This window comes from Serinus canaria, chromosome 17 (genome assembly GCF_022539315.1).
Source record: "Serinus canaria isolate serCan28SL12 chromosome 17, serCan2020, whole genome shotgun sequence".
Lineage (NCBI taxonomy): Eukaryota > Metazoa > Chordata > Aves > Passeriformes > Fringillidae > Serinus > Serinus canaria.
The window spans coordinates 11,125,847-11,144,035 of record NC_066330.1 but is presented as its reverse complement, the minus strand read 5'-3'; the positions used below and the strand labels follow the sequence as shown (position 1 = coordinate 11,144,035).

General features: G+C 40.0%; 1 protein-coding gene across 2 annotated transcripts; it reads right to left on the bottom strand.

Moving 5' to 3' along the window:
• Positions 1 to 429: 429 nt before the first annotated feature.
• Positions 430 to 18,189, bottom strand: MAN1B1 (mannosidase alpha class 1B member 1). Of its 2 annotated transcripts, XM_018917935.3 has the most exons (13): positions 17,986 to 18,189; positions 15,664 to 15,772; positions 14,396 to 14,532; positions 13,267 to 13,427; positions 11,180 to 11,289; positions 9,707 to 9,892; positions 7,562 to 7,710; positions 6,745 to 6,933; positions 5,727 to 5,917; positions 4,061 to 4,181; positions 2,227 to 2,424; positions 1,791 to 1,922; positions 430 to 981 (listed from the first exon to the last, which is right to left on the bottom strand). In XM_018917935.3, exons 1-13 carry the CDS (start codon positions 18,121 to 18,123, stop codon positions 778 to 780), a joined length of 2,025 nt encoding a protein of 674 aa, XP_018773480.2. In that variant the 5' UTR covers positions 18,124 to 18,189; the 3' UTR covers positions 430 to 777. The 2 variants fall into 2 exon arrangements, with proteins under 2 accessions (XP_018773480.2, XP_050837060.1); XM_050981103.1 differs by lacking the exons at positions 14,396 to 14,532; positions 15,664 to 15,772.

The following is an 18,189-nucleotide window of genomic DNA, read 5'->3' as shown; positions in this document are numbered from 1 at the left end:
CATTAACTCCTGCATTCCTGCAGGGAAGTTAAAAAACTCAATACTTCTACAAAATTATATACCACTTTGAGCTAAACCAGCAGCAAATTCTCCTTCACCATTCATTTCAGCCACAACCTGAATACTGTTCCAAGTGCTCTACAAAACTAAGACACTATACAACAGATGCTCTGCTGCCTCTTTCTTCTCCTAACATGATGCAGCATATCTCGGGAGTTTGGAATGAGATCAGATTACCAGCAGCAATACTGACAGCTTCTCCCTGGTACAGCACTACAGCTCTTTGTTTATTCCACTTTGCACCTGAACCACTGCCACAGTGTGACAAAGGAATGGCTCTGTAATCCAGTGTTTCAGTGAATCCAGAATAAACCAGAAAACCGGAGGCTTATTCCTGCTCTCCAGGAACAACGCTGTGCCCTAAGCCAATTCGCTGCATTCTCAGTATTTAATGAGCATTTAGTAACACTGACATAAGTGAGTCATCAGTTAAGTGGGCCACCAGAGCCCCGAGAATGTCATGGTCCACATTACAATTACCTTCTGAACCTCAGCACCAGGGAAACCAGCTTCATATGGCACAGCTTTGCCCATCCCAGTACTAGAGATTAGATTTAAGACTGATGTGATTTCTTCAAACCAGAGATGCTTTTCCCAAGCTTTTGTCTGTTGTTTGAAGTTAAAAAAGGTGCATTATAGCATCTCTCCTCAAACCCTGAAAAGTAAAGTAACTTGAAGATAAAAATGCCACCACTGGAAGATCCACTGATGTAGAGTCTATGATGGTACCCAGATAGGGAGTGGATGAGCCTCTGTGTTAAAGACGTATTTATCAAGGTTGATTAAGTCTATGTCATCTGAGAAGAGCAGAAACATGTATTTGAGTGTTTCCCCAAGGAAGAAGCTCTCCATTTTATCCCGTGGCTCTGGATTACTGGGATTCTGAACATTGTTAATAGAAGTATAACCACCTGTAGGAACCTGTGGGAAAAAAAAAAAAAATTGCATCTTTGGATAACCTAAAATAATTTTTTTACTTCCTAACATCCAGATGCACTTGGAGAAGATAAGTACAATGAACAGATCATGTTTTCATGCTTTTCATTTCATACTTGGTTTTCATTTACGTATAAAGCTTCAGTAATGGAAAAAAAAAATCTCATTGCATTTTAAAATAAATGACAATGATGAAGCAAAATATCAATTTGTGCTCAGGGTAGAGGGGTATCACAAAGAACATCCCTTTGAAGTTTCTGGACAAATAAATATACAGAAAGGAACCAGCGATTTCTACATTAGAGCTGACCCAAGACTTGTATCCATTTCTCTTAAGAACAGACCACTGATATTTGGTGCCACATTTTCACAGCATCTCAGTGACATCTCCATGAGCACTGTAGTCAGAATGAACAGAAAAACTTCTATGAAACCATTAATGCCATTTTGTGCTATTTCTTTTTTCTTTGGCAACTTTAATTGAAGAGTTCTTTCAATCCAGCCATGCCCTTCTCAGCTTCCAAAGTCTAAAAATCACAGATTCTAACACTTTGGTAGTCTTGCCTACAGCTTCTGCATTTCACTTTTTCATCAATGTAATACAACTTCTTTCACTATATAGACTAAGCAGGGTATCTCCATCTGTAAGAAAACAATTTTTCTGTATATACCTACAAATTCCCCAACAGTTATCTGATGAATCTTGAAACATAGTATGTTTTCAAAGCTGTTGTTAGAAAGCAAGTGAGCAAATGCAGTCCTGACAGAACAAGGTTATTATAAACTGGCCTTACCCTGGTGTATCTGTTGAAATTCTGCAAGATTTCCCAGCCCCAGTCCTGATATTTCTTATCACCAGTGAATCTGTACATATAAAAAAGGCTTTCCACAGTTTCTGGTCGCAATAAATTGTGCCTGTCTGCAGGCTGCAAGAGAAAAAAATGGCAAGAGCATTTCAGACAGGGAATTTCCTCAAGGATGCATGCAGGGAGAAAAATAATTATTCACATCTCCATCTGCTCCCAAGAGTTTGCTATGCATAAGTCAGCTTCTAAATATACTGCTGGGGTAACTAAAACCAAAGCCTAGGGTATAGCTAAAAGGCAAGGTAGAAAAAGTATTAGGTGCTCCACAAAAAACCCCATCACTAGTATCTAGCCAGGAGTTCAACAGTAGAATAAGGTTACAGAGAAATCATGCAACTGGAGTTCAGGCCAGCAACCTGCTCACCTTGATTTCTACATCCTTATGGCCCTTCTGTGCATGGAGGTTGAAGTGTACAATCTCTGGGCTCAGGCCTGTCTCTGCTTGAGCATACATCTGGTAGCAGGTTTCTATGAGAGTTTCAGCCAATTTCATATGATCAGCAGCCAGTCCATTGTGAGCTCCCAGTGCTAAAGTACCCGGCAAGAAGCAAACTAAGTGATCCTGCAAGACAAGACAACTCTTACTGAGAAGTTACACATCAAACAGCAAGGGGAAGTAAGGGGGCACCGTCTTTTAATTTTTTTTCTTTTTAATTTTTTATTCTCTCTTCCTCAAAACACATTTCCTGTACCAACAACTTGAGGATAACTTTTTAACAATCTCATGTAATGTAACATGAGGCAGGCAGCATTATCACAGAAATCATTAATTTCAAAAATTTACAAGAATGTGTTTTTATAACAAGTTTCTGGAAAAAAGGTCTCAGGTCATGTTGAGGGGAAGGAGAGTGTCTTTTGGTTTACCAGAAGCATACATTTCATATCAGCTCATGCAGGGCATCAAAAGAACCACCTAAAGGCTTGGTGTCCTAATTCTAACCTAATGGTAGGTTAGGAGTGAACCTACCATTGATGTAAGAAAGTAAGCACTGCAGATTAATGACACATATGGAATCTCAAATGATTTTCAACATTCAGAATCAAAGCTCAGGTCTCAAAAACATAGTAAAACCACTCTGATGTCCCTGTATGGACCTTTAAAAGCTCTGTCCAGTCCCTAAGGAAAGTGGAGGGTTGTAAAGGTCAGCATAGACATAGGAGCCAAACATGCCCCACTGTTCCAGCTGGACAGGGTGAGACCTGTTCAGCCTTTCACCCAATTATAATGGATTAAAACGAAAATTCTGACTCCCCGAAACAGAAGGAAGTGTTCTGACATGTACAGAAGCCAAATATATCTGTCTTAATTCACCTCTATCCTATCTTGGAATGGGGCAGCCCCCTCTACCCAAAACTCAGACTCTGGTCTTACTCACAGCAGGTTTTCTAGAGAGATTTTGGGAAATTCAGATCCAAGAAGCACATGCCGAAAACCAGAACTGAATATCTTAAAAATACTACATCAGGAAAGGCTATACATACATTAATAATACATCACTCATCTTTCAGACAAGCTACGCACATATACAATGCCTTCCCTGCATGGGATTTTTAACTGGAAGATCTTAAAATAAACAAATTGGGAACAGAGGGTTAAGATCAATCAATTTTCCCTACAGCAAACAGCATACTGTTATACTCAAGAATCTTCCAGGTAGGAAAATAAAGATGTCATGAACAGACAGAAACCTCCAAAATCATTTCTTTTTTAACCCCATAATACAGTATTAGATGACATGCTTCTTTTGAAGGCAAATCTGAAAACACGGGTGTGCAAGTGTCTACATCTATTTTGGAATTATTGAAAACTAGTAATACGTAAAATAGGTATTATCACAACAATTTAGGACACTGCAACTTTATGACTAAAACAGGAAAAAAAAGAAAGAAAATTTAATTCCAGAACCAAAATGTTTAGTCTTGAAGGAACAAAATGGGTTTACTAGAGTAACTCATAGAGAAGGCCCTCAGTTTGCACTTGTAGTTAGTATCTACAAGGCAGTTATTCATTACTGTCATCACACTGGACAGATGTGTATGTCTATATCACCTCGTGGTTTGGGTTTTTTTCATTTGTTTGGTTCTGTTGGGGTTTGGATTTGTTTTTTGAGAGGGAAAAGCTTTGCATTTGCCTCTGTGTTGGGTTTTATTTAAATTTTGTAATGGTTTTTCTGTTTTCTTTTGCAGTTATTTCTTACCATCTTGGCACTGAAATGGCCATGAGCAAGCTCTCCTACAAAAGTAAGTTTCTTGGGTTCTGATCTCTGAAGAAGATGCTTTTTTACTCCTTCTATGGCTCTCATATAGTCTTCCAACAGCCTGCAAAAAAAATCATCCCCAGTTGGCTCACATGCACACAATAAGAACATATTTGATCATGGCTGATGTTCAGCACAATCTTTTAGACAACTGTTACTTCAGTCTACATAGAAATATTTAACTAAACATGAAAACTTAAAAAACTCCCTCAGTAACCATCAACACGACATTAATCAGTTGTCACTACCAAGTAGCAATACTGGGTTTACTTGAAAAGTAAATAATAATACTTTAATACTTATTCAAATATTAAAGAAAACACCTGTAACTGTTTCTAGTCAATAACCAGATTTTATTTCAAATATCCTTGGAAGCAGAGTTATTGAAATCACAGAAAATCTAGGCTGGGAAGGACCTTATGGAGGTCTCTATTTCAACCCTCTGCTCCGAGGCAGATTCAATTTCATCAGGTTGTCTGAGTGGTTATGCAAGCAATTTTTCAGTACCCCCATCCAAAGATGAAGATTCAATGAGTTTAAGCAATCTTTTCCAACTGACCTTTCTCACTGTGAAACACTGTTTCAGAGTATTTAATTTATTTTTTCCTTGCTTTCATGTACTTTCAATATGGAAAACAACCTGTTGATTGTGTGGCTCACAAAATGCCACTGCGGTCCCAAAGACACCTGTTTTCCACTTACAGTAAGGTAAGCCTCAGAGCAGTGATGAAAGCTTTGTTTGCAGAAGGGCATCTGCTCTGACACACAGAAATGCCTCCAAGAGACACATTTTTGCTCTGTCTGCATTAAACTCCTTGAAATTAAACAATCTAACAGAATTAGCTTATATGCAGACTTGTCTTGAAGGAAAGCTTCTTTTCCAACATCTTTAACTCCTCCTTGTAAACACTCTTCCACTAAGAAACATATGAGACTTGAGGAGGGACTTTTTACAAGGGCATACAGTGATAGAGCAAGGGTCTTTAAACTGAAAGTAAGTAGACTGATACTGAATATTAGGAAGAAATTCTTCTCTGTGAGGGTGGGGAGGCCCTGGCACAAGTTGCCCAGAGGAACTGTGGCTCCCCTATGGAGTGTCCCAGGCCAGGTTGGATGGGGCTTGGAGCAACCTGGTCTAGTGAAAGGTGTCCCTGCCCATAGCAGGGGTGGCACAGGAAGAGCTTTAAGATCCCTTCCAACCCCAATCAGTCTGGGATTCTGAAATTAAAGAGAAGACAACACAAACATCAAACTTCTGTCCCCCTTCACCTTTCACTAACAAACCCAGAGCAAACACAGACATCACTGTCAAAAGGAAATGCCCACACTATTTCAGAAGTGTCATTCTCATCTCCTTTCTGTGACACTCCTCACATTTGAGGAAGAAAAGCTTCTTGTGGAGAGGGAGTTTTAAGACTAAGGCTAACTCTCCTCGTGTTCTTTCATCATGTTACCACAGGTTTCTTCTTAGCTTGCTTTTAAAACAGTACTAAGTTCAGTTGACTCTTGAGCACATGCAATGTTCTTCTTTAAGCAGCAAACTACAATAGAGGGTTTTACAGCTCACCTCATTATCACACCAATATGAGAAGTGTAAAGAACTTACTCATTTTCTTTCTTTCCACCCTGAATCCACTGCTTGAGCAGATACTCATAGTAGCTGTCAGCTCTGGCTCCCAGAGTGTAGACCCCCAGGTGGGTGAACTGCCCACTGTTGGTGTTGATGAACATAGGCACGAGGCCATCATTTTTACCTGAGAGGATGTGAACATGCTTCATCACCTCATCTACAGCTTTCTACAAGAAAGAAAATGGACAACATAAATTATAGGTATAAATGAGGTACAGAATTGTGTCTAGCCACTATAGCCCAGTAACAAACCTGTAACTCTGCTTCCCCAAATTAGCATCAGGGACATCAAGTTCAGCTAGAGCAATATATTAAATTCAAGATTCCAGACTCTCAAAATATGATGTTCTGGTTATGTTCAAGTACTCTGAAGCAATTATAACTGTTTCCTTTCCTTGAAGGCAAGCCCACTCAAAAGCCAGTACTACAGCACTCAGATTTACTCAGACTTGCAAAGCAGAAGTCCAGCAAAAAAATCAGCTACATGAATATATTTAGCAATAGCTAAGGTTCTTTATATGACTGCATTCTTTAACACTGAGATGTGGATACAGTTCAAAATAATAACATCAGCAAACAAAAAGAAAAATATAAAATATTATTTTCTCTGAAATTCTTTTATTTTAACCAACTCTTCCCTATATGGTGACCTGCTCTCAGACTCTTGACTACTGAATGACATTTTAGTTCCTTGGACGGTAACAATTCAGTTTGGTTCTCTGCACATAGAAAACAGTATCAAGAAACCACACTCAGAAATTTTTGTTTTTCTACTTAAAAGCTGTTTCTGAGGAAGAAAAACAATTACTCATCTCCACTACTATTTTTGCTATTCAACAAAATAATGGATTTTTTTTTTCTTCCCTTGTCTAGAGTTTCACAACTGATTTAGCATAACTTAGAGACTCCTGAGACCGTGAGTACTAATGGAGAGTCAGTGGTAGAGCTGCAGAGAAATGGACAAAGAGAGCAATATCAAATGATTCTTCCATACCCGGAATTTCTCATTTCCAGTCAGACGAGAGAGCTCCCTGAACTCCAACTGAATGCTGGTCACCTCTGCCACAGTGCTGTCAGATGTCCAGCGAGGGGGATGTGCAGTGCCCCGACCAATGTTGACATCAGAATAAGGTATCTTAGAGGGCGTCCTGAATGCTGGCATAAGCCTGTTTCCAATGTCTTTCTAAAGAAAACCCAGGAGCATAGGGTCAAAACAACAGTCAAACCAAATATATATATTATATATATATATATATATATAGACATCCCATTAGATTTTCTTCACAAAGCAGATGGAAAAAGATAGAACAGCAGCTTAGTTTTAGAAGATGCAAGCAGTTAAAGAAATTTAAAAAGTCATTAACTTATTCATAGTAATGAGCAGAGTTTCCACCTTGTCCTTAGCACTGCAGGCCTCATCTGATGCTGCAATCCCTGTCATGCAGTCACAGGCTGATCTAGCTAATCTGCTGAAGCAGCTGATGCTGTTAAGACACACAGAAAGGGCAGCAAAAAACAACTATTACCCTTTGCCAATCATTTATTTCTTCTTTTGTTTCATGAACTTCATGATGCTCAGCCATTCATCAGCAGAAGAGCACACATACAAGAAAAGATGACAAACACAGCAAGGCTTTGAGGTTGTACAGAAAGCAGAAGTGCAGGCTTCAAAGCTTAATGATAAATGCCTTTCCCACCACTTTATGAAACTGTTAAAAACCAGCAACATTTAACTTTCTGAGGAATCTTCCCTCAACTTTGTCCAATATGGAATACATAACCCAATTTCATTTGTAAGGCCAGACACTCACAGCTTTTTCCAGGAAAAGGCTATCTCCAGAGAGGTGATAGGTGCTCAGCAAGCCACCCAGGATACGGATAGTGCTCTCAAATAGGTTCACATCCACATTTTTATCAAAGACTAAATCATTCGCTATCCATTTTCTTGCTTCTTCAAACTCTGCAAAGCATAAAAGGTAGTTCAGTTCAGAACTTCTGGCATGTTCCAATAACTAAAGACATAAGTATTCCATATATCCATGACAGTTACTTGTATTTGTCCATAGAGATGAAAATTTTAGGTAGAAAATGAAAATGAAAAGCACCTGCTGGAAGAAGTTTCATGACCATCGGCCTAATTTTTATTCAGCATATACCACAGAAGCATACAGATGGAAATATCCACCAAAAAAGAAAATCTTTAATAGTTTAGGAAAAGAATAATTTTTTATTAAAATAGTCCCAAAATTAAATTTTTGGACAATTAGTCCCTTGTCAGATAATTAGTTATACTTCCACAAAGCCTGCTAGTTTTAATTAAATCTTTTTCAACCAAACCCATTATCCAGCGAGATAACAGTATTTTCAGTTAATAGCTTCAGCCTAGCAATGTCCTCAGGAACCTGCTTTCTGCAAGATGATGCAATCTTTTTCTCTAGAAACAAAAATGGTTGTTTATCACATTACTAATTCAAAGGAAAGGTTAAAAAAAAAGCCATATTAGGTTCATCAATTAGCTTAGCAGCAGCATCACTCAATAACTGCTTTGGCAAAGGGTCTCCACAGTGCATGTGTGTCAATTTAGCCCTCACAATTGGAGGCTGAGCTATTTCAGTGATCTCACAGCTTCTGGAAACTCCTGCTTGTGAGAAGAAGAACTACCAGTTTACCAGAAATGGAAGGCATTCCTTAGAAGATAAACTCTGGAGCAAATGGATGCCTCTGCACCCTCCAGTCCCGGATGCTGGGCAAATACAGGATGTTGGGCACACTGAGAAGAATTACTAAAATTCTTCAGTCAGCGTTGTCAGAAGTACAACAGCAAAGGCAGAGTTCTCTGCCACAGAATCTTTTGCATTTATCAGCTGATAAGTAAGACTAGCAGCCTCAAACAGAATTTGCATTTACATAGCACTTGTTATTCAGAAGAAACCCCAGGAGCTCTCTAAGGCAGTCAGCAGAATTGATAAAAAAATAAGTCCTCACCAAGAACCCATTTTCAACACATCTCTAATACTAATAATTTATTTTAAAAACTCTACTCAGTTCAAAATTAATTTTTTAGGAAAAACAAGAGCAAAATACTAGCAACTTGATCAAACTTCAAGAAAGCCTGTGCAGGCCTAGAGCTGCACACACACACACACACAACATATTATTTTACAAAAACTTCAAAGGTAGAAGAGACAGAACCATGAAATACTTTGAGTATTTATTGTACCCTCATTGGCAGCTCTGTTCTTCCTATCGTGACTGAAAAATCTGTAAGTTTAATAAAAGTTTACAAAGGTGGCTATTGACTATGGTTAAATAGATACAGTTCCAGAAATTTTTAAATACCATTAAAAAAACTCTCTGCATCACCAAAAAAAACCAAATTCCAACCAACTACAAAAAATGGTCATAAATACTAATTAAGCATTTACGTTTTTTGCAACAGAATTGCAAAATTTTTGGCTTAGTTTTTAAAATCTGTTCGAAAGTTTTCTAGCATGGTCATTTCCAGAATACCCCTCAAAAATACAGACAACAAAACAATTCAGGAAAGAGATACTGAGCACTCCCTTTCTCCATCCATGGATTCCTTACAGAAACAGCCTTCTTAAATCCATATATGAAATACTGGTATTAGGTGTGGCAAAACACAAGCAGGGAACATAGAGACAAACTACTCAAGAGTGATGGGTAGAATGCCTCCAGTGGCTGTTTAATGGCACAGAGATTTTAGTACAGAAACAAAGACCAGGAAGTTTATTAAAACATCCATCAAATTCTACCAGATACATACACTGTGTATACATACGTATGTATGTATGTATTTACCCTCAGAGGAAAGCTAAATTTGTAGGCCATGTGTAATAAATATTCCCCTCAAAGAACTTTGAACAGGAAGTACCAGAAGAGAAATTAAAGAATTATGTAAGGGGGAAAAAAACTGGAAGAGGAAAAAAAATTACCTTCTTTTAAGCCTAAAATCCACATGGTATCCAATGCATCAATTAAGGTAAGCCCAAGTCCAAACCACTCGCTGTAGGACTTGGACAAAGGCTTCAGCTCATCATGGCCCCAGGCAAAATCCTTGTACCCTTTCCAGGCATGGCGGAAGGCTTCAATCACAGCCAGCTGGCGCTCATTGATGGGCACTGCAAAGGAGAAACAGCACCTTGCTCAGGACTTCTACAGGCACGGATGGAACTCTACTATGCATCACTTTACTACATTCCACCAAAATAAAATTTCTTCCAAACTAACTGATCAGTGCAATGGAAAAACCACCCTCACATCATTCATCATATTCATAATAGCCTTTCCTCTGCAGAATAACCAATCAGTGTTTCCAGTAAGCAATTTGGTCAAATTCTCTGGAAAAGAGAAATCTCTCTGGAAGCAAAGATTTCTCCCTGGCAACAAAACAGTCACGTCTGCAAATAAAACATTAAAATAATCACATGCACAGCTGTAGATGAGTATCACTAAAGCTCAAAGAGATGAAAGTCAGGAAATACCAGATTAAGATCCACTGTAATCCAGGTGCTCAATACATATGCTTAAGAATAAAATCCTCAGCTAATTCAACACATAACATCTTTTCTTCATCTTCCCTCTCTTACTAACTGCTTTCTGTTCAATTTAAAATCACTTCTTCAAAATTATTTCTATTGAACTTTCTATTTAATATCAAAATAGAAAAAAAATTTGAATTTTCCATCTTGGCAAAACCAAGTCTTTTTCCATAGTTGTACTGATGTTTTTGCTTGCAATCTGCCATAAAGTGGAGCTTATGTTACACATTGAACATGAAAAATTTCAAGCCATTAGCTGAAATTTTGAAAAATTATGAACAAAGACTTCTAGAGTGGGAAACACCAAGCAGCATAACTAACCCCATAAATACTAAGCTTGCAGAAGTGCAAATACATCACACTGAAATATGCCACGTTTATTACACCAGAACTTCCCGGTTTCTTCTCTGAACCCAGAAAAAGAATCAACAGGTTCTTAGCTCCAGAAGTGCAGCAACTTGAAAAACAACTTCTGTGGCTTTCTGGTGAGCCTTAAAAATAGTTCCACTTAGTTCAGGGAGGAAGTCACTTTCCCTGTATTTGCAGAACAAAAAGAAAGGCACAGCTGGAAAGGAAGCTGTGTCTTTCATGACCTCCTTCTTTAGGTTATCCTGCCTCTTCCCAGAGGCTATATTTCGAAGATTTGTCTCTAAAACTTATTTTCAAATTCTGAAGGCTAACAAGCATGAAGGCTGGCATAGTGAAATAAGAACACTGAAAAACTAGGATGTTATAGGTAAGCAATCTCTCCTATACTTTTTGTTTCCTTTAATCTAAATAAATAAAATAATGTGTATGGGGAGAAACTGCACAATTGAAACCATAAAAGCAAACAAAAAAAAAGGTATCATTAGCTGTCCTATTTACCTGGTTCTTTCTGGTCTTCAGTTTCCACAGATGAAGGTTTTTCTAGTTCCATTATTTTACTGGATGGAGGTTCAGTGCTTTGGTCAGGTTCTATCACTGCTCCTCTCCAGCTGCAAATACAAGAGACTTATTTTGGACACAGAAAATCATGCAAATGAATGGGACTTATCTCTGTATTTCCTCTATCACACAATACCTTGATAAAAAGGAAGTTAAATTTTGTATCAAGGATCAAAATGATTATGTGGCCCACTAACTAAGTTTTCTGTTCAAAGAAATTTTCTTTGCAGAGAAATTTTACTTGATTAAGAAACATGAATTACAAGCTCTTAGAATTTCCTTAAATATCTTAGCAATGGAATTTAATAAAAAACTTTTTAAAATAAACACCTGAAAATGTTGTATTACAAGAATTTATTATGTACCAGCTCTGAAATGACCACAGTAGCTACTAATGCTAAATAGTACCATGTTGAATCCTCTCAATCCTTCCCCCTGAGGGAAATCCCCAGGGCCTTGTCTTGGAAGAATATATCAGAGTTTCCCCACCTAGGCTGATAGAGAGGATGCAGCCCATAGTGCTCTGCAGCACTATTTCCAATCTACATTAGATTGCTTCCCCCACTGGCCAGTTAATACTGCCCACCCCAACTATTCATCCCTCATTGTCCCTACAAGTTGCTGCCTTTTATCCTGTTGTCATGGCCTTACTCTGAGCTGCTTCTGAAAGAGACGCTTCAAAGAAGGTTGCAACATTTCTACCACCCTGCCATGCCGTAACAGTAACACATAAATTATGATCACCAAAACTCATGATTAAGTACAAAGGATGAAATGCTCAAAGTATTAACTCTGCTATCAAGGGATCACAAGCCTTCTCTTCTACCATAGATGCGCAAATCAGTTTTTTACAGGTTTTCATGGAGAATCTCCTGAAGAAGTCTTTCAGAGCAGACTTCAAGTCAGGCCAAATTCATATCAAGATCAAACAATCTCAACCATACCATTTAATATATAGGTATGGTGCCTTTGAGCCCATTATATACTTCCTAAGGGAACCAAGGCTTACGACCTTTAAAGTCCATATTGTTTACTTTAACAGTCTGACTGTTTCCAGTCAGCATATCTTCTGACTTAGATAAATGCCGTATTTCATTTCTTACTTTCATTCTTTAAATTTGTAGCTAGTCTTCACTATGTTTTCACTGCTCTTGTAAGTTCACTTGTTACCACCTGTTTAAGTCTGTGAGTTACAGCACAAGCAAAAACAAAACAGACAATACCGACAGCCATAAAATGCTGAGCCAGGCACAGTTCTGATGCTATGATCAGCTCATCTGAGCCAGTGCTAAAGAGAACATAAAACCCCCAAGCCTCATGTTCCAAGTCTGAAGAACCTCTGCTGAACTTTTGGTAGTCTTTTCTATATCCACTTTACTTTCCTTCACTTATTCCCAAATCAAAAAACTTCCATAACTATAGAAGCACAGACCTTCTGTTAAAGCTACTACTAGATCTGTACAAGGGATGAAATGTCTTGTAAGAAAGAAGTAAGCACATCCGTGTTACACTCACATAACTATGTAACACACCCATTGGTTCTGCATGGTCCACCTGGGCCCAATGTCTTTAGTGGCACCAACCCACAAGAAGCACTGACAATGCTATCACTTTCCAAACCTGCCCCAGGACAGAAACACTTGTAGCAGCACTATTACATTGATACTGTTCGATTAACATTTATTACAACAAATAGCAGAAACCTCTGGACACTGAGAATCCTGCTGAACATTAAGAGTGTCTAAGTGCATTAGAAATACAACCAGCCTCGCAGGGCTTCAAGCCCTCTACAGATGTGTGATGCAAACAGTAAAATCAGAGAAACTGCACATTCATCAAAATTAAATCTATCAGCCTAGTAATATCAGCAGCTATCAGGCCAGGCCTGAGAACAAACCCATGCAAAGAAAGAAAATAACCTCGGACACATACAACAAAAAGCCCTTAAAATTTTTGCTCCAACACTCAATGGATCTTGGCAGAGGCAAGGGGAAGGAAGCACTGTACCTTGCCTGAAACGTTTCTACCTGATAATAGATTTCTCTGTTTTCTCTACTTTATCCGCTTCGACCAGCTCTTCAACAGCCCTCATGGTATCATGTTGGGTCTTCAGCCTCATGTCTCTCCGTGGTGCCTTGATCTGAAGATTGGAAGGACCACGACGAACATGAGGTTGTTTCGGTGGCTTCTGAGAATAGGAAAAAAAAAGTGCTTGGTAAGTTGCAGGGATGGTAAAATTTCAAACCATAAATCAATATCATTCCAGTATCAAGCATAAATTCAGATAGATCTTATTTTGTTTGTTTTGAAGCAGGCAAATTCTGACCTGAATGGAACATAGGCTAAAGATCGTGTGGGTTTGTTTGCTTGAAACTTTTGGTAAGATCATCCCATTCTTAAGTTTACACTGATAAATTACTTCTAAACTACCTTTACTGCTCCCAAGTATTCATTTAACAAAAGGCAGTGACATAGGATTGTAAAGATATTTGATTCCATTCTACTAGGCACAGTAAATTTATGAGAATTAGCAAAAAGAATGCGAAAACAAGTTTCCACAATGCCAGTGTAAAAACCAATAATTACTATACAGTAATACATGTACATTTTTGCATGATGAAGAAAAGATTTCATACTAAATTTTGAATTCATTAACTGAACATCCCTGAATTCATGATAAATTCATGACAAACAACACAGTAATCAGTTTTCCTTTGCTCCACTAACTCACACAGTCAGTTGATGTTCCTTCCCCACTGCATTCCCTACAAACATAACCCTTCAAAACCTCCTATCATCTGCTCTTTCTGAAGCTATTTCTCAAGCTCCCAGATAAACCATGACTCCAGGCTCCTCACATGAGTGGAGACTGATTCACACAGCAGGAGTGAAGCCTCAAGTGAGAGGTCAGCGTGACATAAAGTCCTGGCACGCCTAGGCAGAGCAGTGAGTAAAAAACAGCACACAGAACATGTAAATAAAAAAGATAAAGCCAAGAAATACTACACCAAAACCCTCCCTGAGAGGACAGCATTCCACCAAGATCACATGTTTATTGCAAGTTCTAACTCCTTCCTCCACAACTGTTGGAACCAAGCACTATTTGCCTTCACAAACTCTTTGTGGCATTAGAAAACTAGCTTCTCCTCACATTACCTGCAGTGAAAACTCAGGGTAGTCTCCATGGTTGGCATCTGCTTTCTGGGGTGCTGGTAGAACAGCTGGATTTGCCAGCTTCAATCTAGGAATTTCTTGTTCTGTTCTCTGATCATCCAATGACTTGTTTGTTATACCTAGACACACAAAACTACTCAGCACAAGGAATCAAGTTAATGCTGCAGTTAGAAATTTAGAAGAGTTTGCTGTACACAAGTAGTAGATGCACCTCCAAAAACTGTTTTCATCCACAAAGCATTGATAAACACACACCAACTGTGTGTATTAACAAATACAAAGTGTATTTTGGTATTAATCCTCTCCCTAGTATAAAAGGAAGCTGCTAAAAGGCACATGGGGATTTTTAAAATTGCTACTATTTCAGTTTGTCAATATAATTAATAAGATAATATCAGAGGTAAATGTGCATTAGCATTACCCAAATGCTTAGAAATTCTAAACTGATTAGGTTTGAGCTACCCATATCTACATACAAACACAATAAAAAAAGCCACACTCAAAACCTTCAGATCTTAATCAACTCTCATAGTTTAGGAATGGTGTTTAGTTTAGTTCCCAATTCAGTGCTCCCTGAAACCAAAAAAACCACATTGCTATTCTCTTTCCCTTTTCTGTTTTGCCCTCCCCCTTCCCTTGGGGGTGGATGAGTTGAAAATTGGACGCAAAGAAGGCAAAGATCACAGGTTGAGATAAGAACAATTTAGGGAAAAGAGCAATGAAATAAGAAAACAAACACTAAGAACAACAATATTAACAACAAAAGGTATAGGAAAAAGAAACTATTTACATGAAGGCATGAATAAAGATGGCTGCCCCTGCTATGTTTTCTCTACCAGCAGGAGCCGCCCCTTCTACCCAGCGCAGAGAGTGCTTTTCTCCCCTCTCCCACACCCAGCAATGACTGAGGGGGCACAGAATAACAACCAGACCTTAGCCACACCCCCTCCCAGCTACTTCAACCAATTAACTATCCTGGCTGAAACCAGGACATCAACTAAAACAAAACATTGCTCTAGTCAACATAAAGAAAGAAATGGAATACCAAAAATATTTTTTGAGTAAGCATTGCATCATTCAAACACCACATAAAATCATCTCAGAACTTCATTTTAATGAATACACCCAGTCATTACCAATGGAAATTAAAACTGGTTATAAGATCCACAATCACCCCCTAATCTCTCATTGCCAGACCGCAAGGTGTTAACACCTTGTTCTGGCTATTGCGAGCTGTACAGTACACATACTTTTCCATGTTTCCCCCATGCCTGTGAACGAAATTACTCCAGACACTGCCAAGAATGCAAACAGGAAGAGAATGACACTCCGCTGGAGTCGGGACAGCTGCTTCCATTTCTTTAGGAGAGAAAAGAAGTGAAAGAAAGAATATTTAGCATGACATTAAGAACCTACTTGGTTAAAAATAAAGTCTTATTGGTTCATTCAGATTAAAACACACAAAATTGACTAGGTTTAATTTTACCCTGTTTCCAACTGCATATACCCAAATTGCTTTTTTTCTTTGATGACAGAGAAAACAGAAATCCAACCAGCTGGCACAAGAAGCTCACAAAAACATAAGAGCCACTTGCTGCAAGAACCTCAGAACCTGCCAAATGCCAAGACTCCCAGAAAGCTTCAACTACAGCTGACTTTAATCACAACCTCCATTGGTTGACCTGAGTACCTGCTAAGCTATCAACTGGGAAATCAGCCAAAAGCCTCTTTCCTCCTGGCTGGCAACAGACTGCAGAATGCACATGCAAAATTAAAAACAGAAGAAAATGGCAAGAAAACTAAAAATGTTACTGCAACAAAGAAGAATAGCTCAAAATAAGGTGAGCACCAACCACTGGCAGGTCATGGGTTTGATCCTTGTATGGGCCGTTTGCTTAAAGAGTGGGTCCCTTCCAACTCAGAATATTCTGTCAATCTGTGAAAGTCAGGTATCCTGGCTCTGACAAGCATGGGAACTGTCACACAGAACAAATTCTGCACCACAAAAAAAGAGGCACCAACTTGCAGCAATGTGAAAATTAAGTAAAACACCACAACAGCCAACAAGACAAACCCACAATCTTTTCAAGTTTAGTCCCGGGCAAAAATGTATTGTTAACACTAGATTACATGCAACAATCACTGAAAAACTGACAGCAAATTACATTAACCTGAAAGAGGCCAAGGTACATTAGCCTCCATTTACAGAGAGAGAAGCTGGAGTTAAACATCAAGGGCTAAATTGCCACCATTACTTTTCCAACAGTCCTCCTGAAATTCACTAATTCTGGTTTGGATATACAGACGGAACTTCATTGTCAATGCTACACTTGGGAAGGACCTTTGCCACAAACCACACAGCACCTCCCACAGACCTCATCCTCTTAGCAACAGCCAAAAGCTGGGAATGTCTCTGTGCAGAACTGTCAATGGGCTCACACTGTGAGTCCCACAGCACAATTTCCTGCCTTCCACCTGCACTGTTGACTGTACAGGAATACTGTACACCCTTCTTTGTACACACTGCAAAATGCTGGTCCCACTGTGTCATCTTCAGTTCTACCTGCTTAGGAAACTCTATGACCCTCTACCCATTGCAAAAAGACGCTTGAAATTCAGCAGCCCTGTGGTTCATCAGGGTAGGATGGGAAAAGAAGCTTTAATTGCGGTGTCTTGCAATGGGTAGGAGTACGGCACAAGAACATGCAAGGGCATTCACCACCATCTTACTGGTTTTTTGCTCACAAAGAGTAAGTGTAAAATGAAGGGTGATAACTTGGGCCCATATCTCTCTAGATGGTAATAAAAAGAGAACTCTGAGACTGTGGGCCTAAACAAGCTCTTCATACACACTTCATCTGATGACCTGTAAAGCCTCTGTAGTTGACTATACATCATCTCCTATCTGTAACAAGGGTTATCCTGGCCTTCTGACTCACCCTTTCCCAAAGAAGACTCTCCAGCCCAAGACTCCCATCCTACATGAAGCTGTCTGCCCATTCTACCCACAAGCAGACAAGGTCACTTCCCAGAGCTCTGCCAGAGAACCCCTCTTCTCACACTCAGCTTTCAGAGTGTTCCCTTTACTCTCCATGGGCAAAAGACAGGACCCTCCCCTTAAGCCTTAACACAGGGAACAAAGGCACTGAGACCAAATCTCACTCCCCTCATTCCTGTCCCGAGAGCTAAGCGTTGCCCCTCAAATGTCCACGAGCAGAGGGCAGGATTTTACCGTATGCCTCCGGTCCCAGCTTTATTCGTGAAAATTAAGACATGACGTGGAGACACCTCAGCCAGCCCGCGCCTTACACATCCGTACCCCGCGGAGAGCAGACTGGCGAGCACTCTGAAAGCAGAGCCCAGAGCGGGCCGCCCCAGCGCCCAGGGCCCACAGCCGTGGTCTCTGCCCGACTCGGAACTGGGGGACGACGCCAGGTTCCCCATGACACTCCAGCTGCACCAAAGCCTGGGGGCATTCCTGACCGCCCAACAGCCCCCCCCCATCACCAGGTGCCCCCCGCACCCAGCCCGGGGATACCCCGGTACCGCACAGCTCCCCGCGTGGCCCTCACCCGCCAGCAGGAGCGCCGCCGCCAAGCCTTGCTGTTGTTATAGCCACCGATCCCGGCCGCCTCCTCTGGGCCGAGAGTGACGGAGATGAAGTCCCGGCGCGGCGATCCCGCGGCGGCGGCGGCGGCACCCGAGTACATGACGGCGCCTCAACGGCCGCCTGCCGCCATGGCCCCGCGGGACGGAGCGGCCGCTTCCGGCAACCC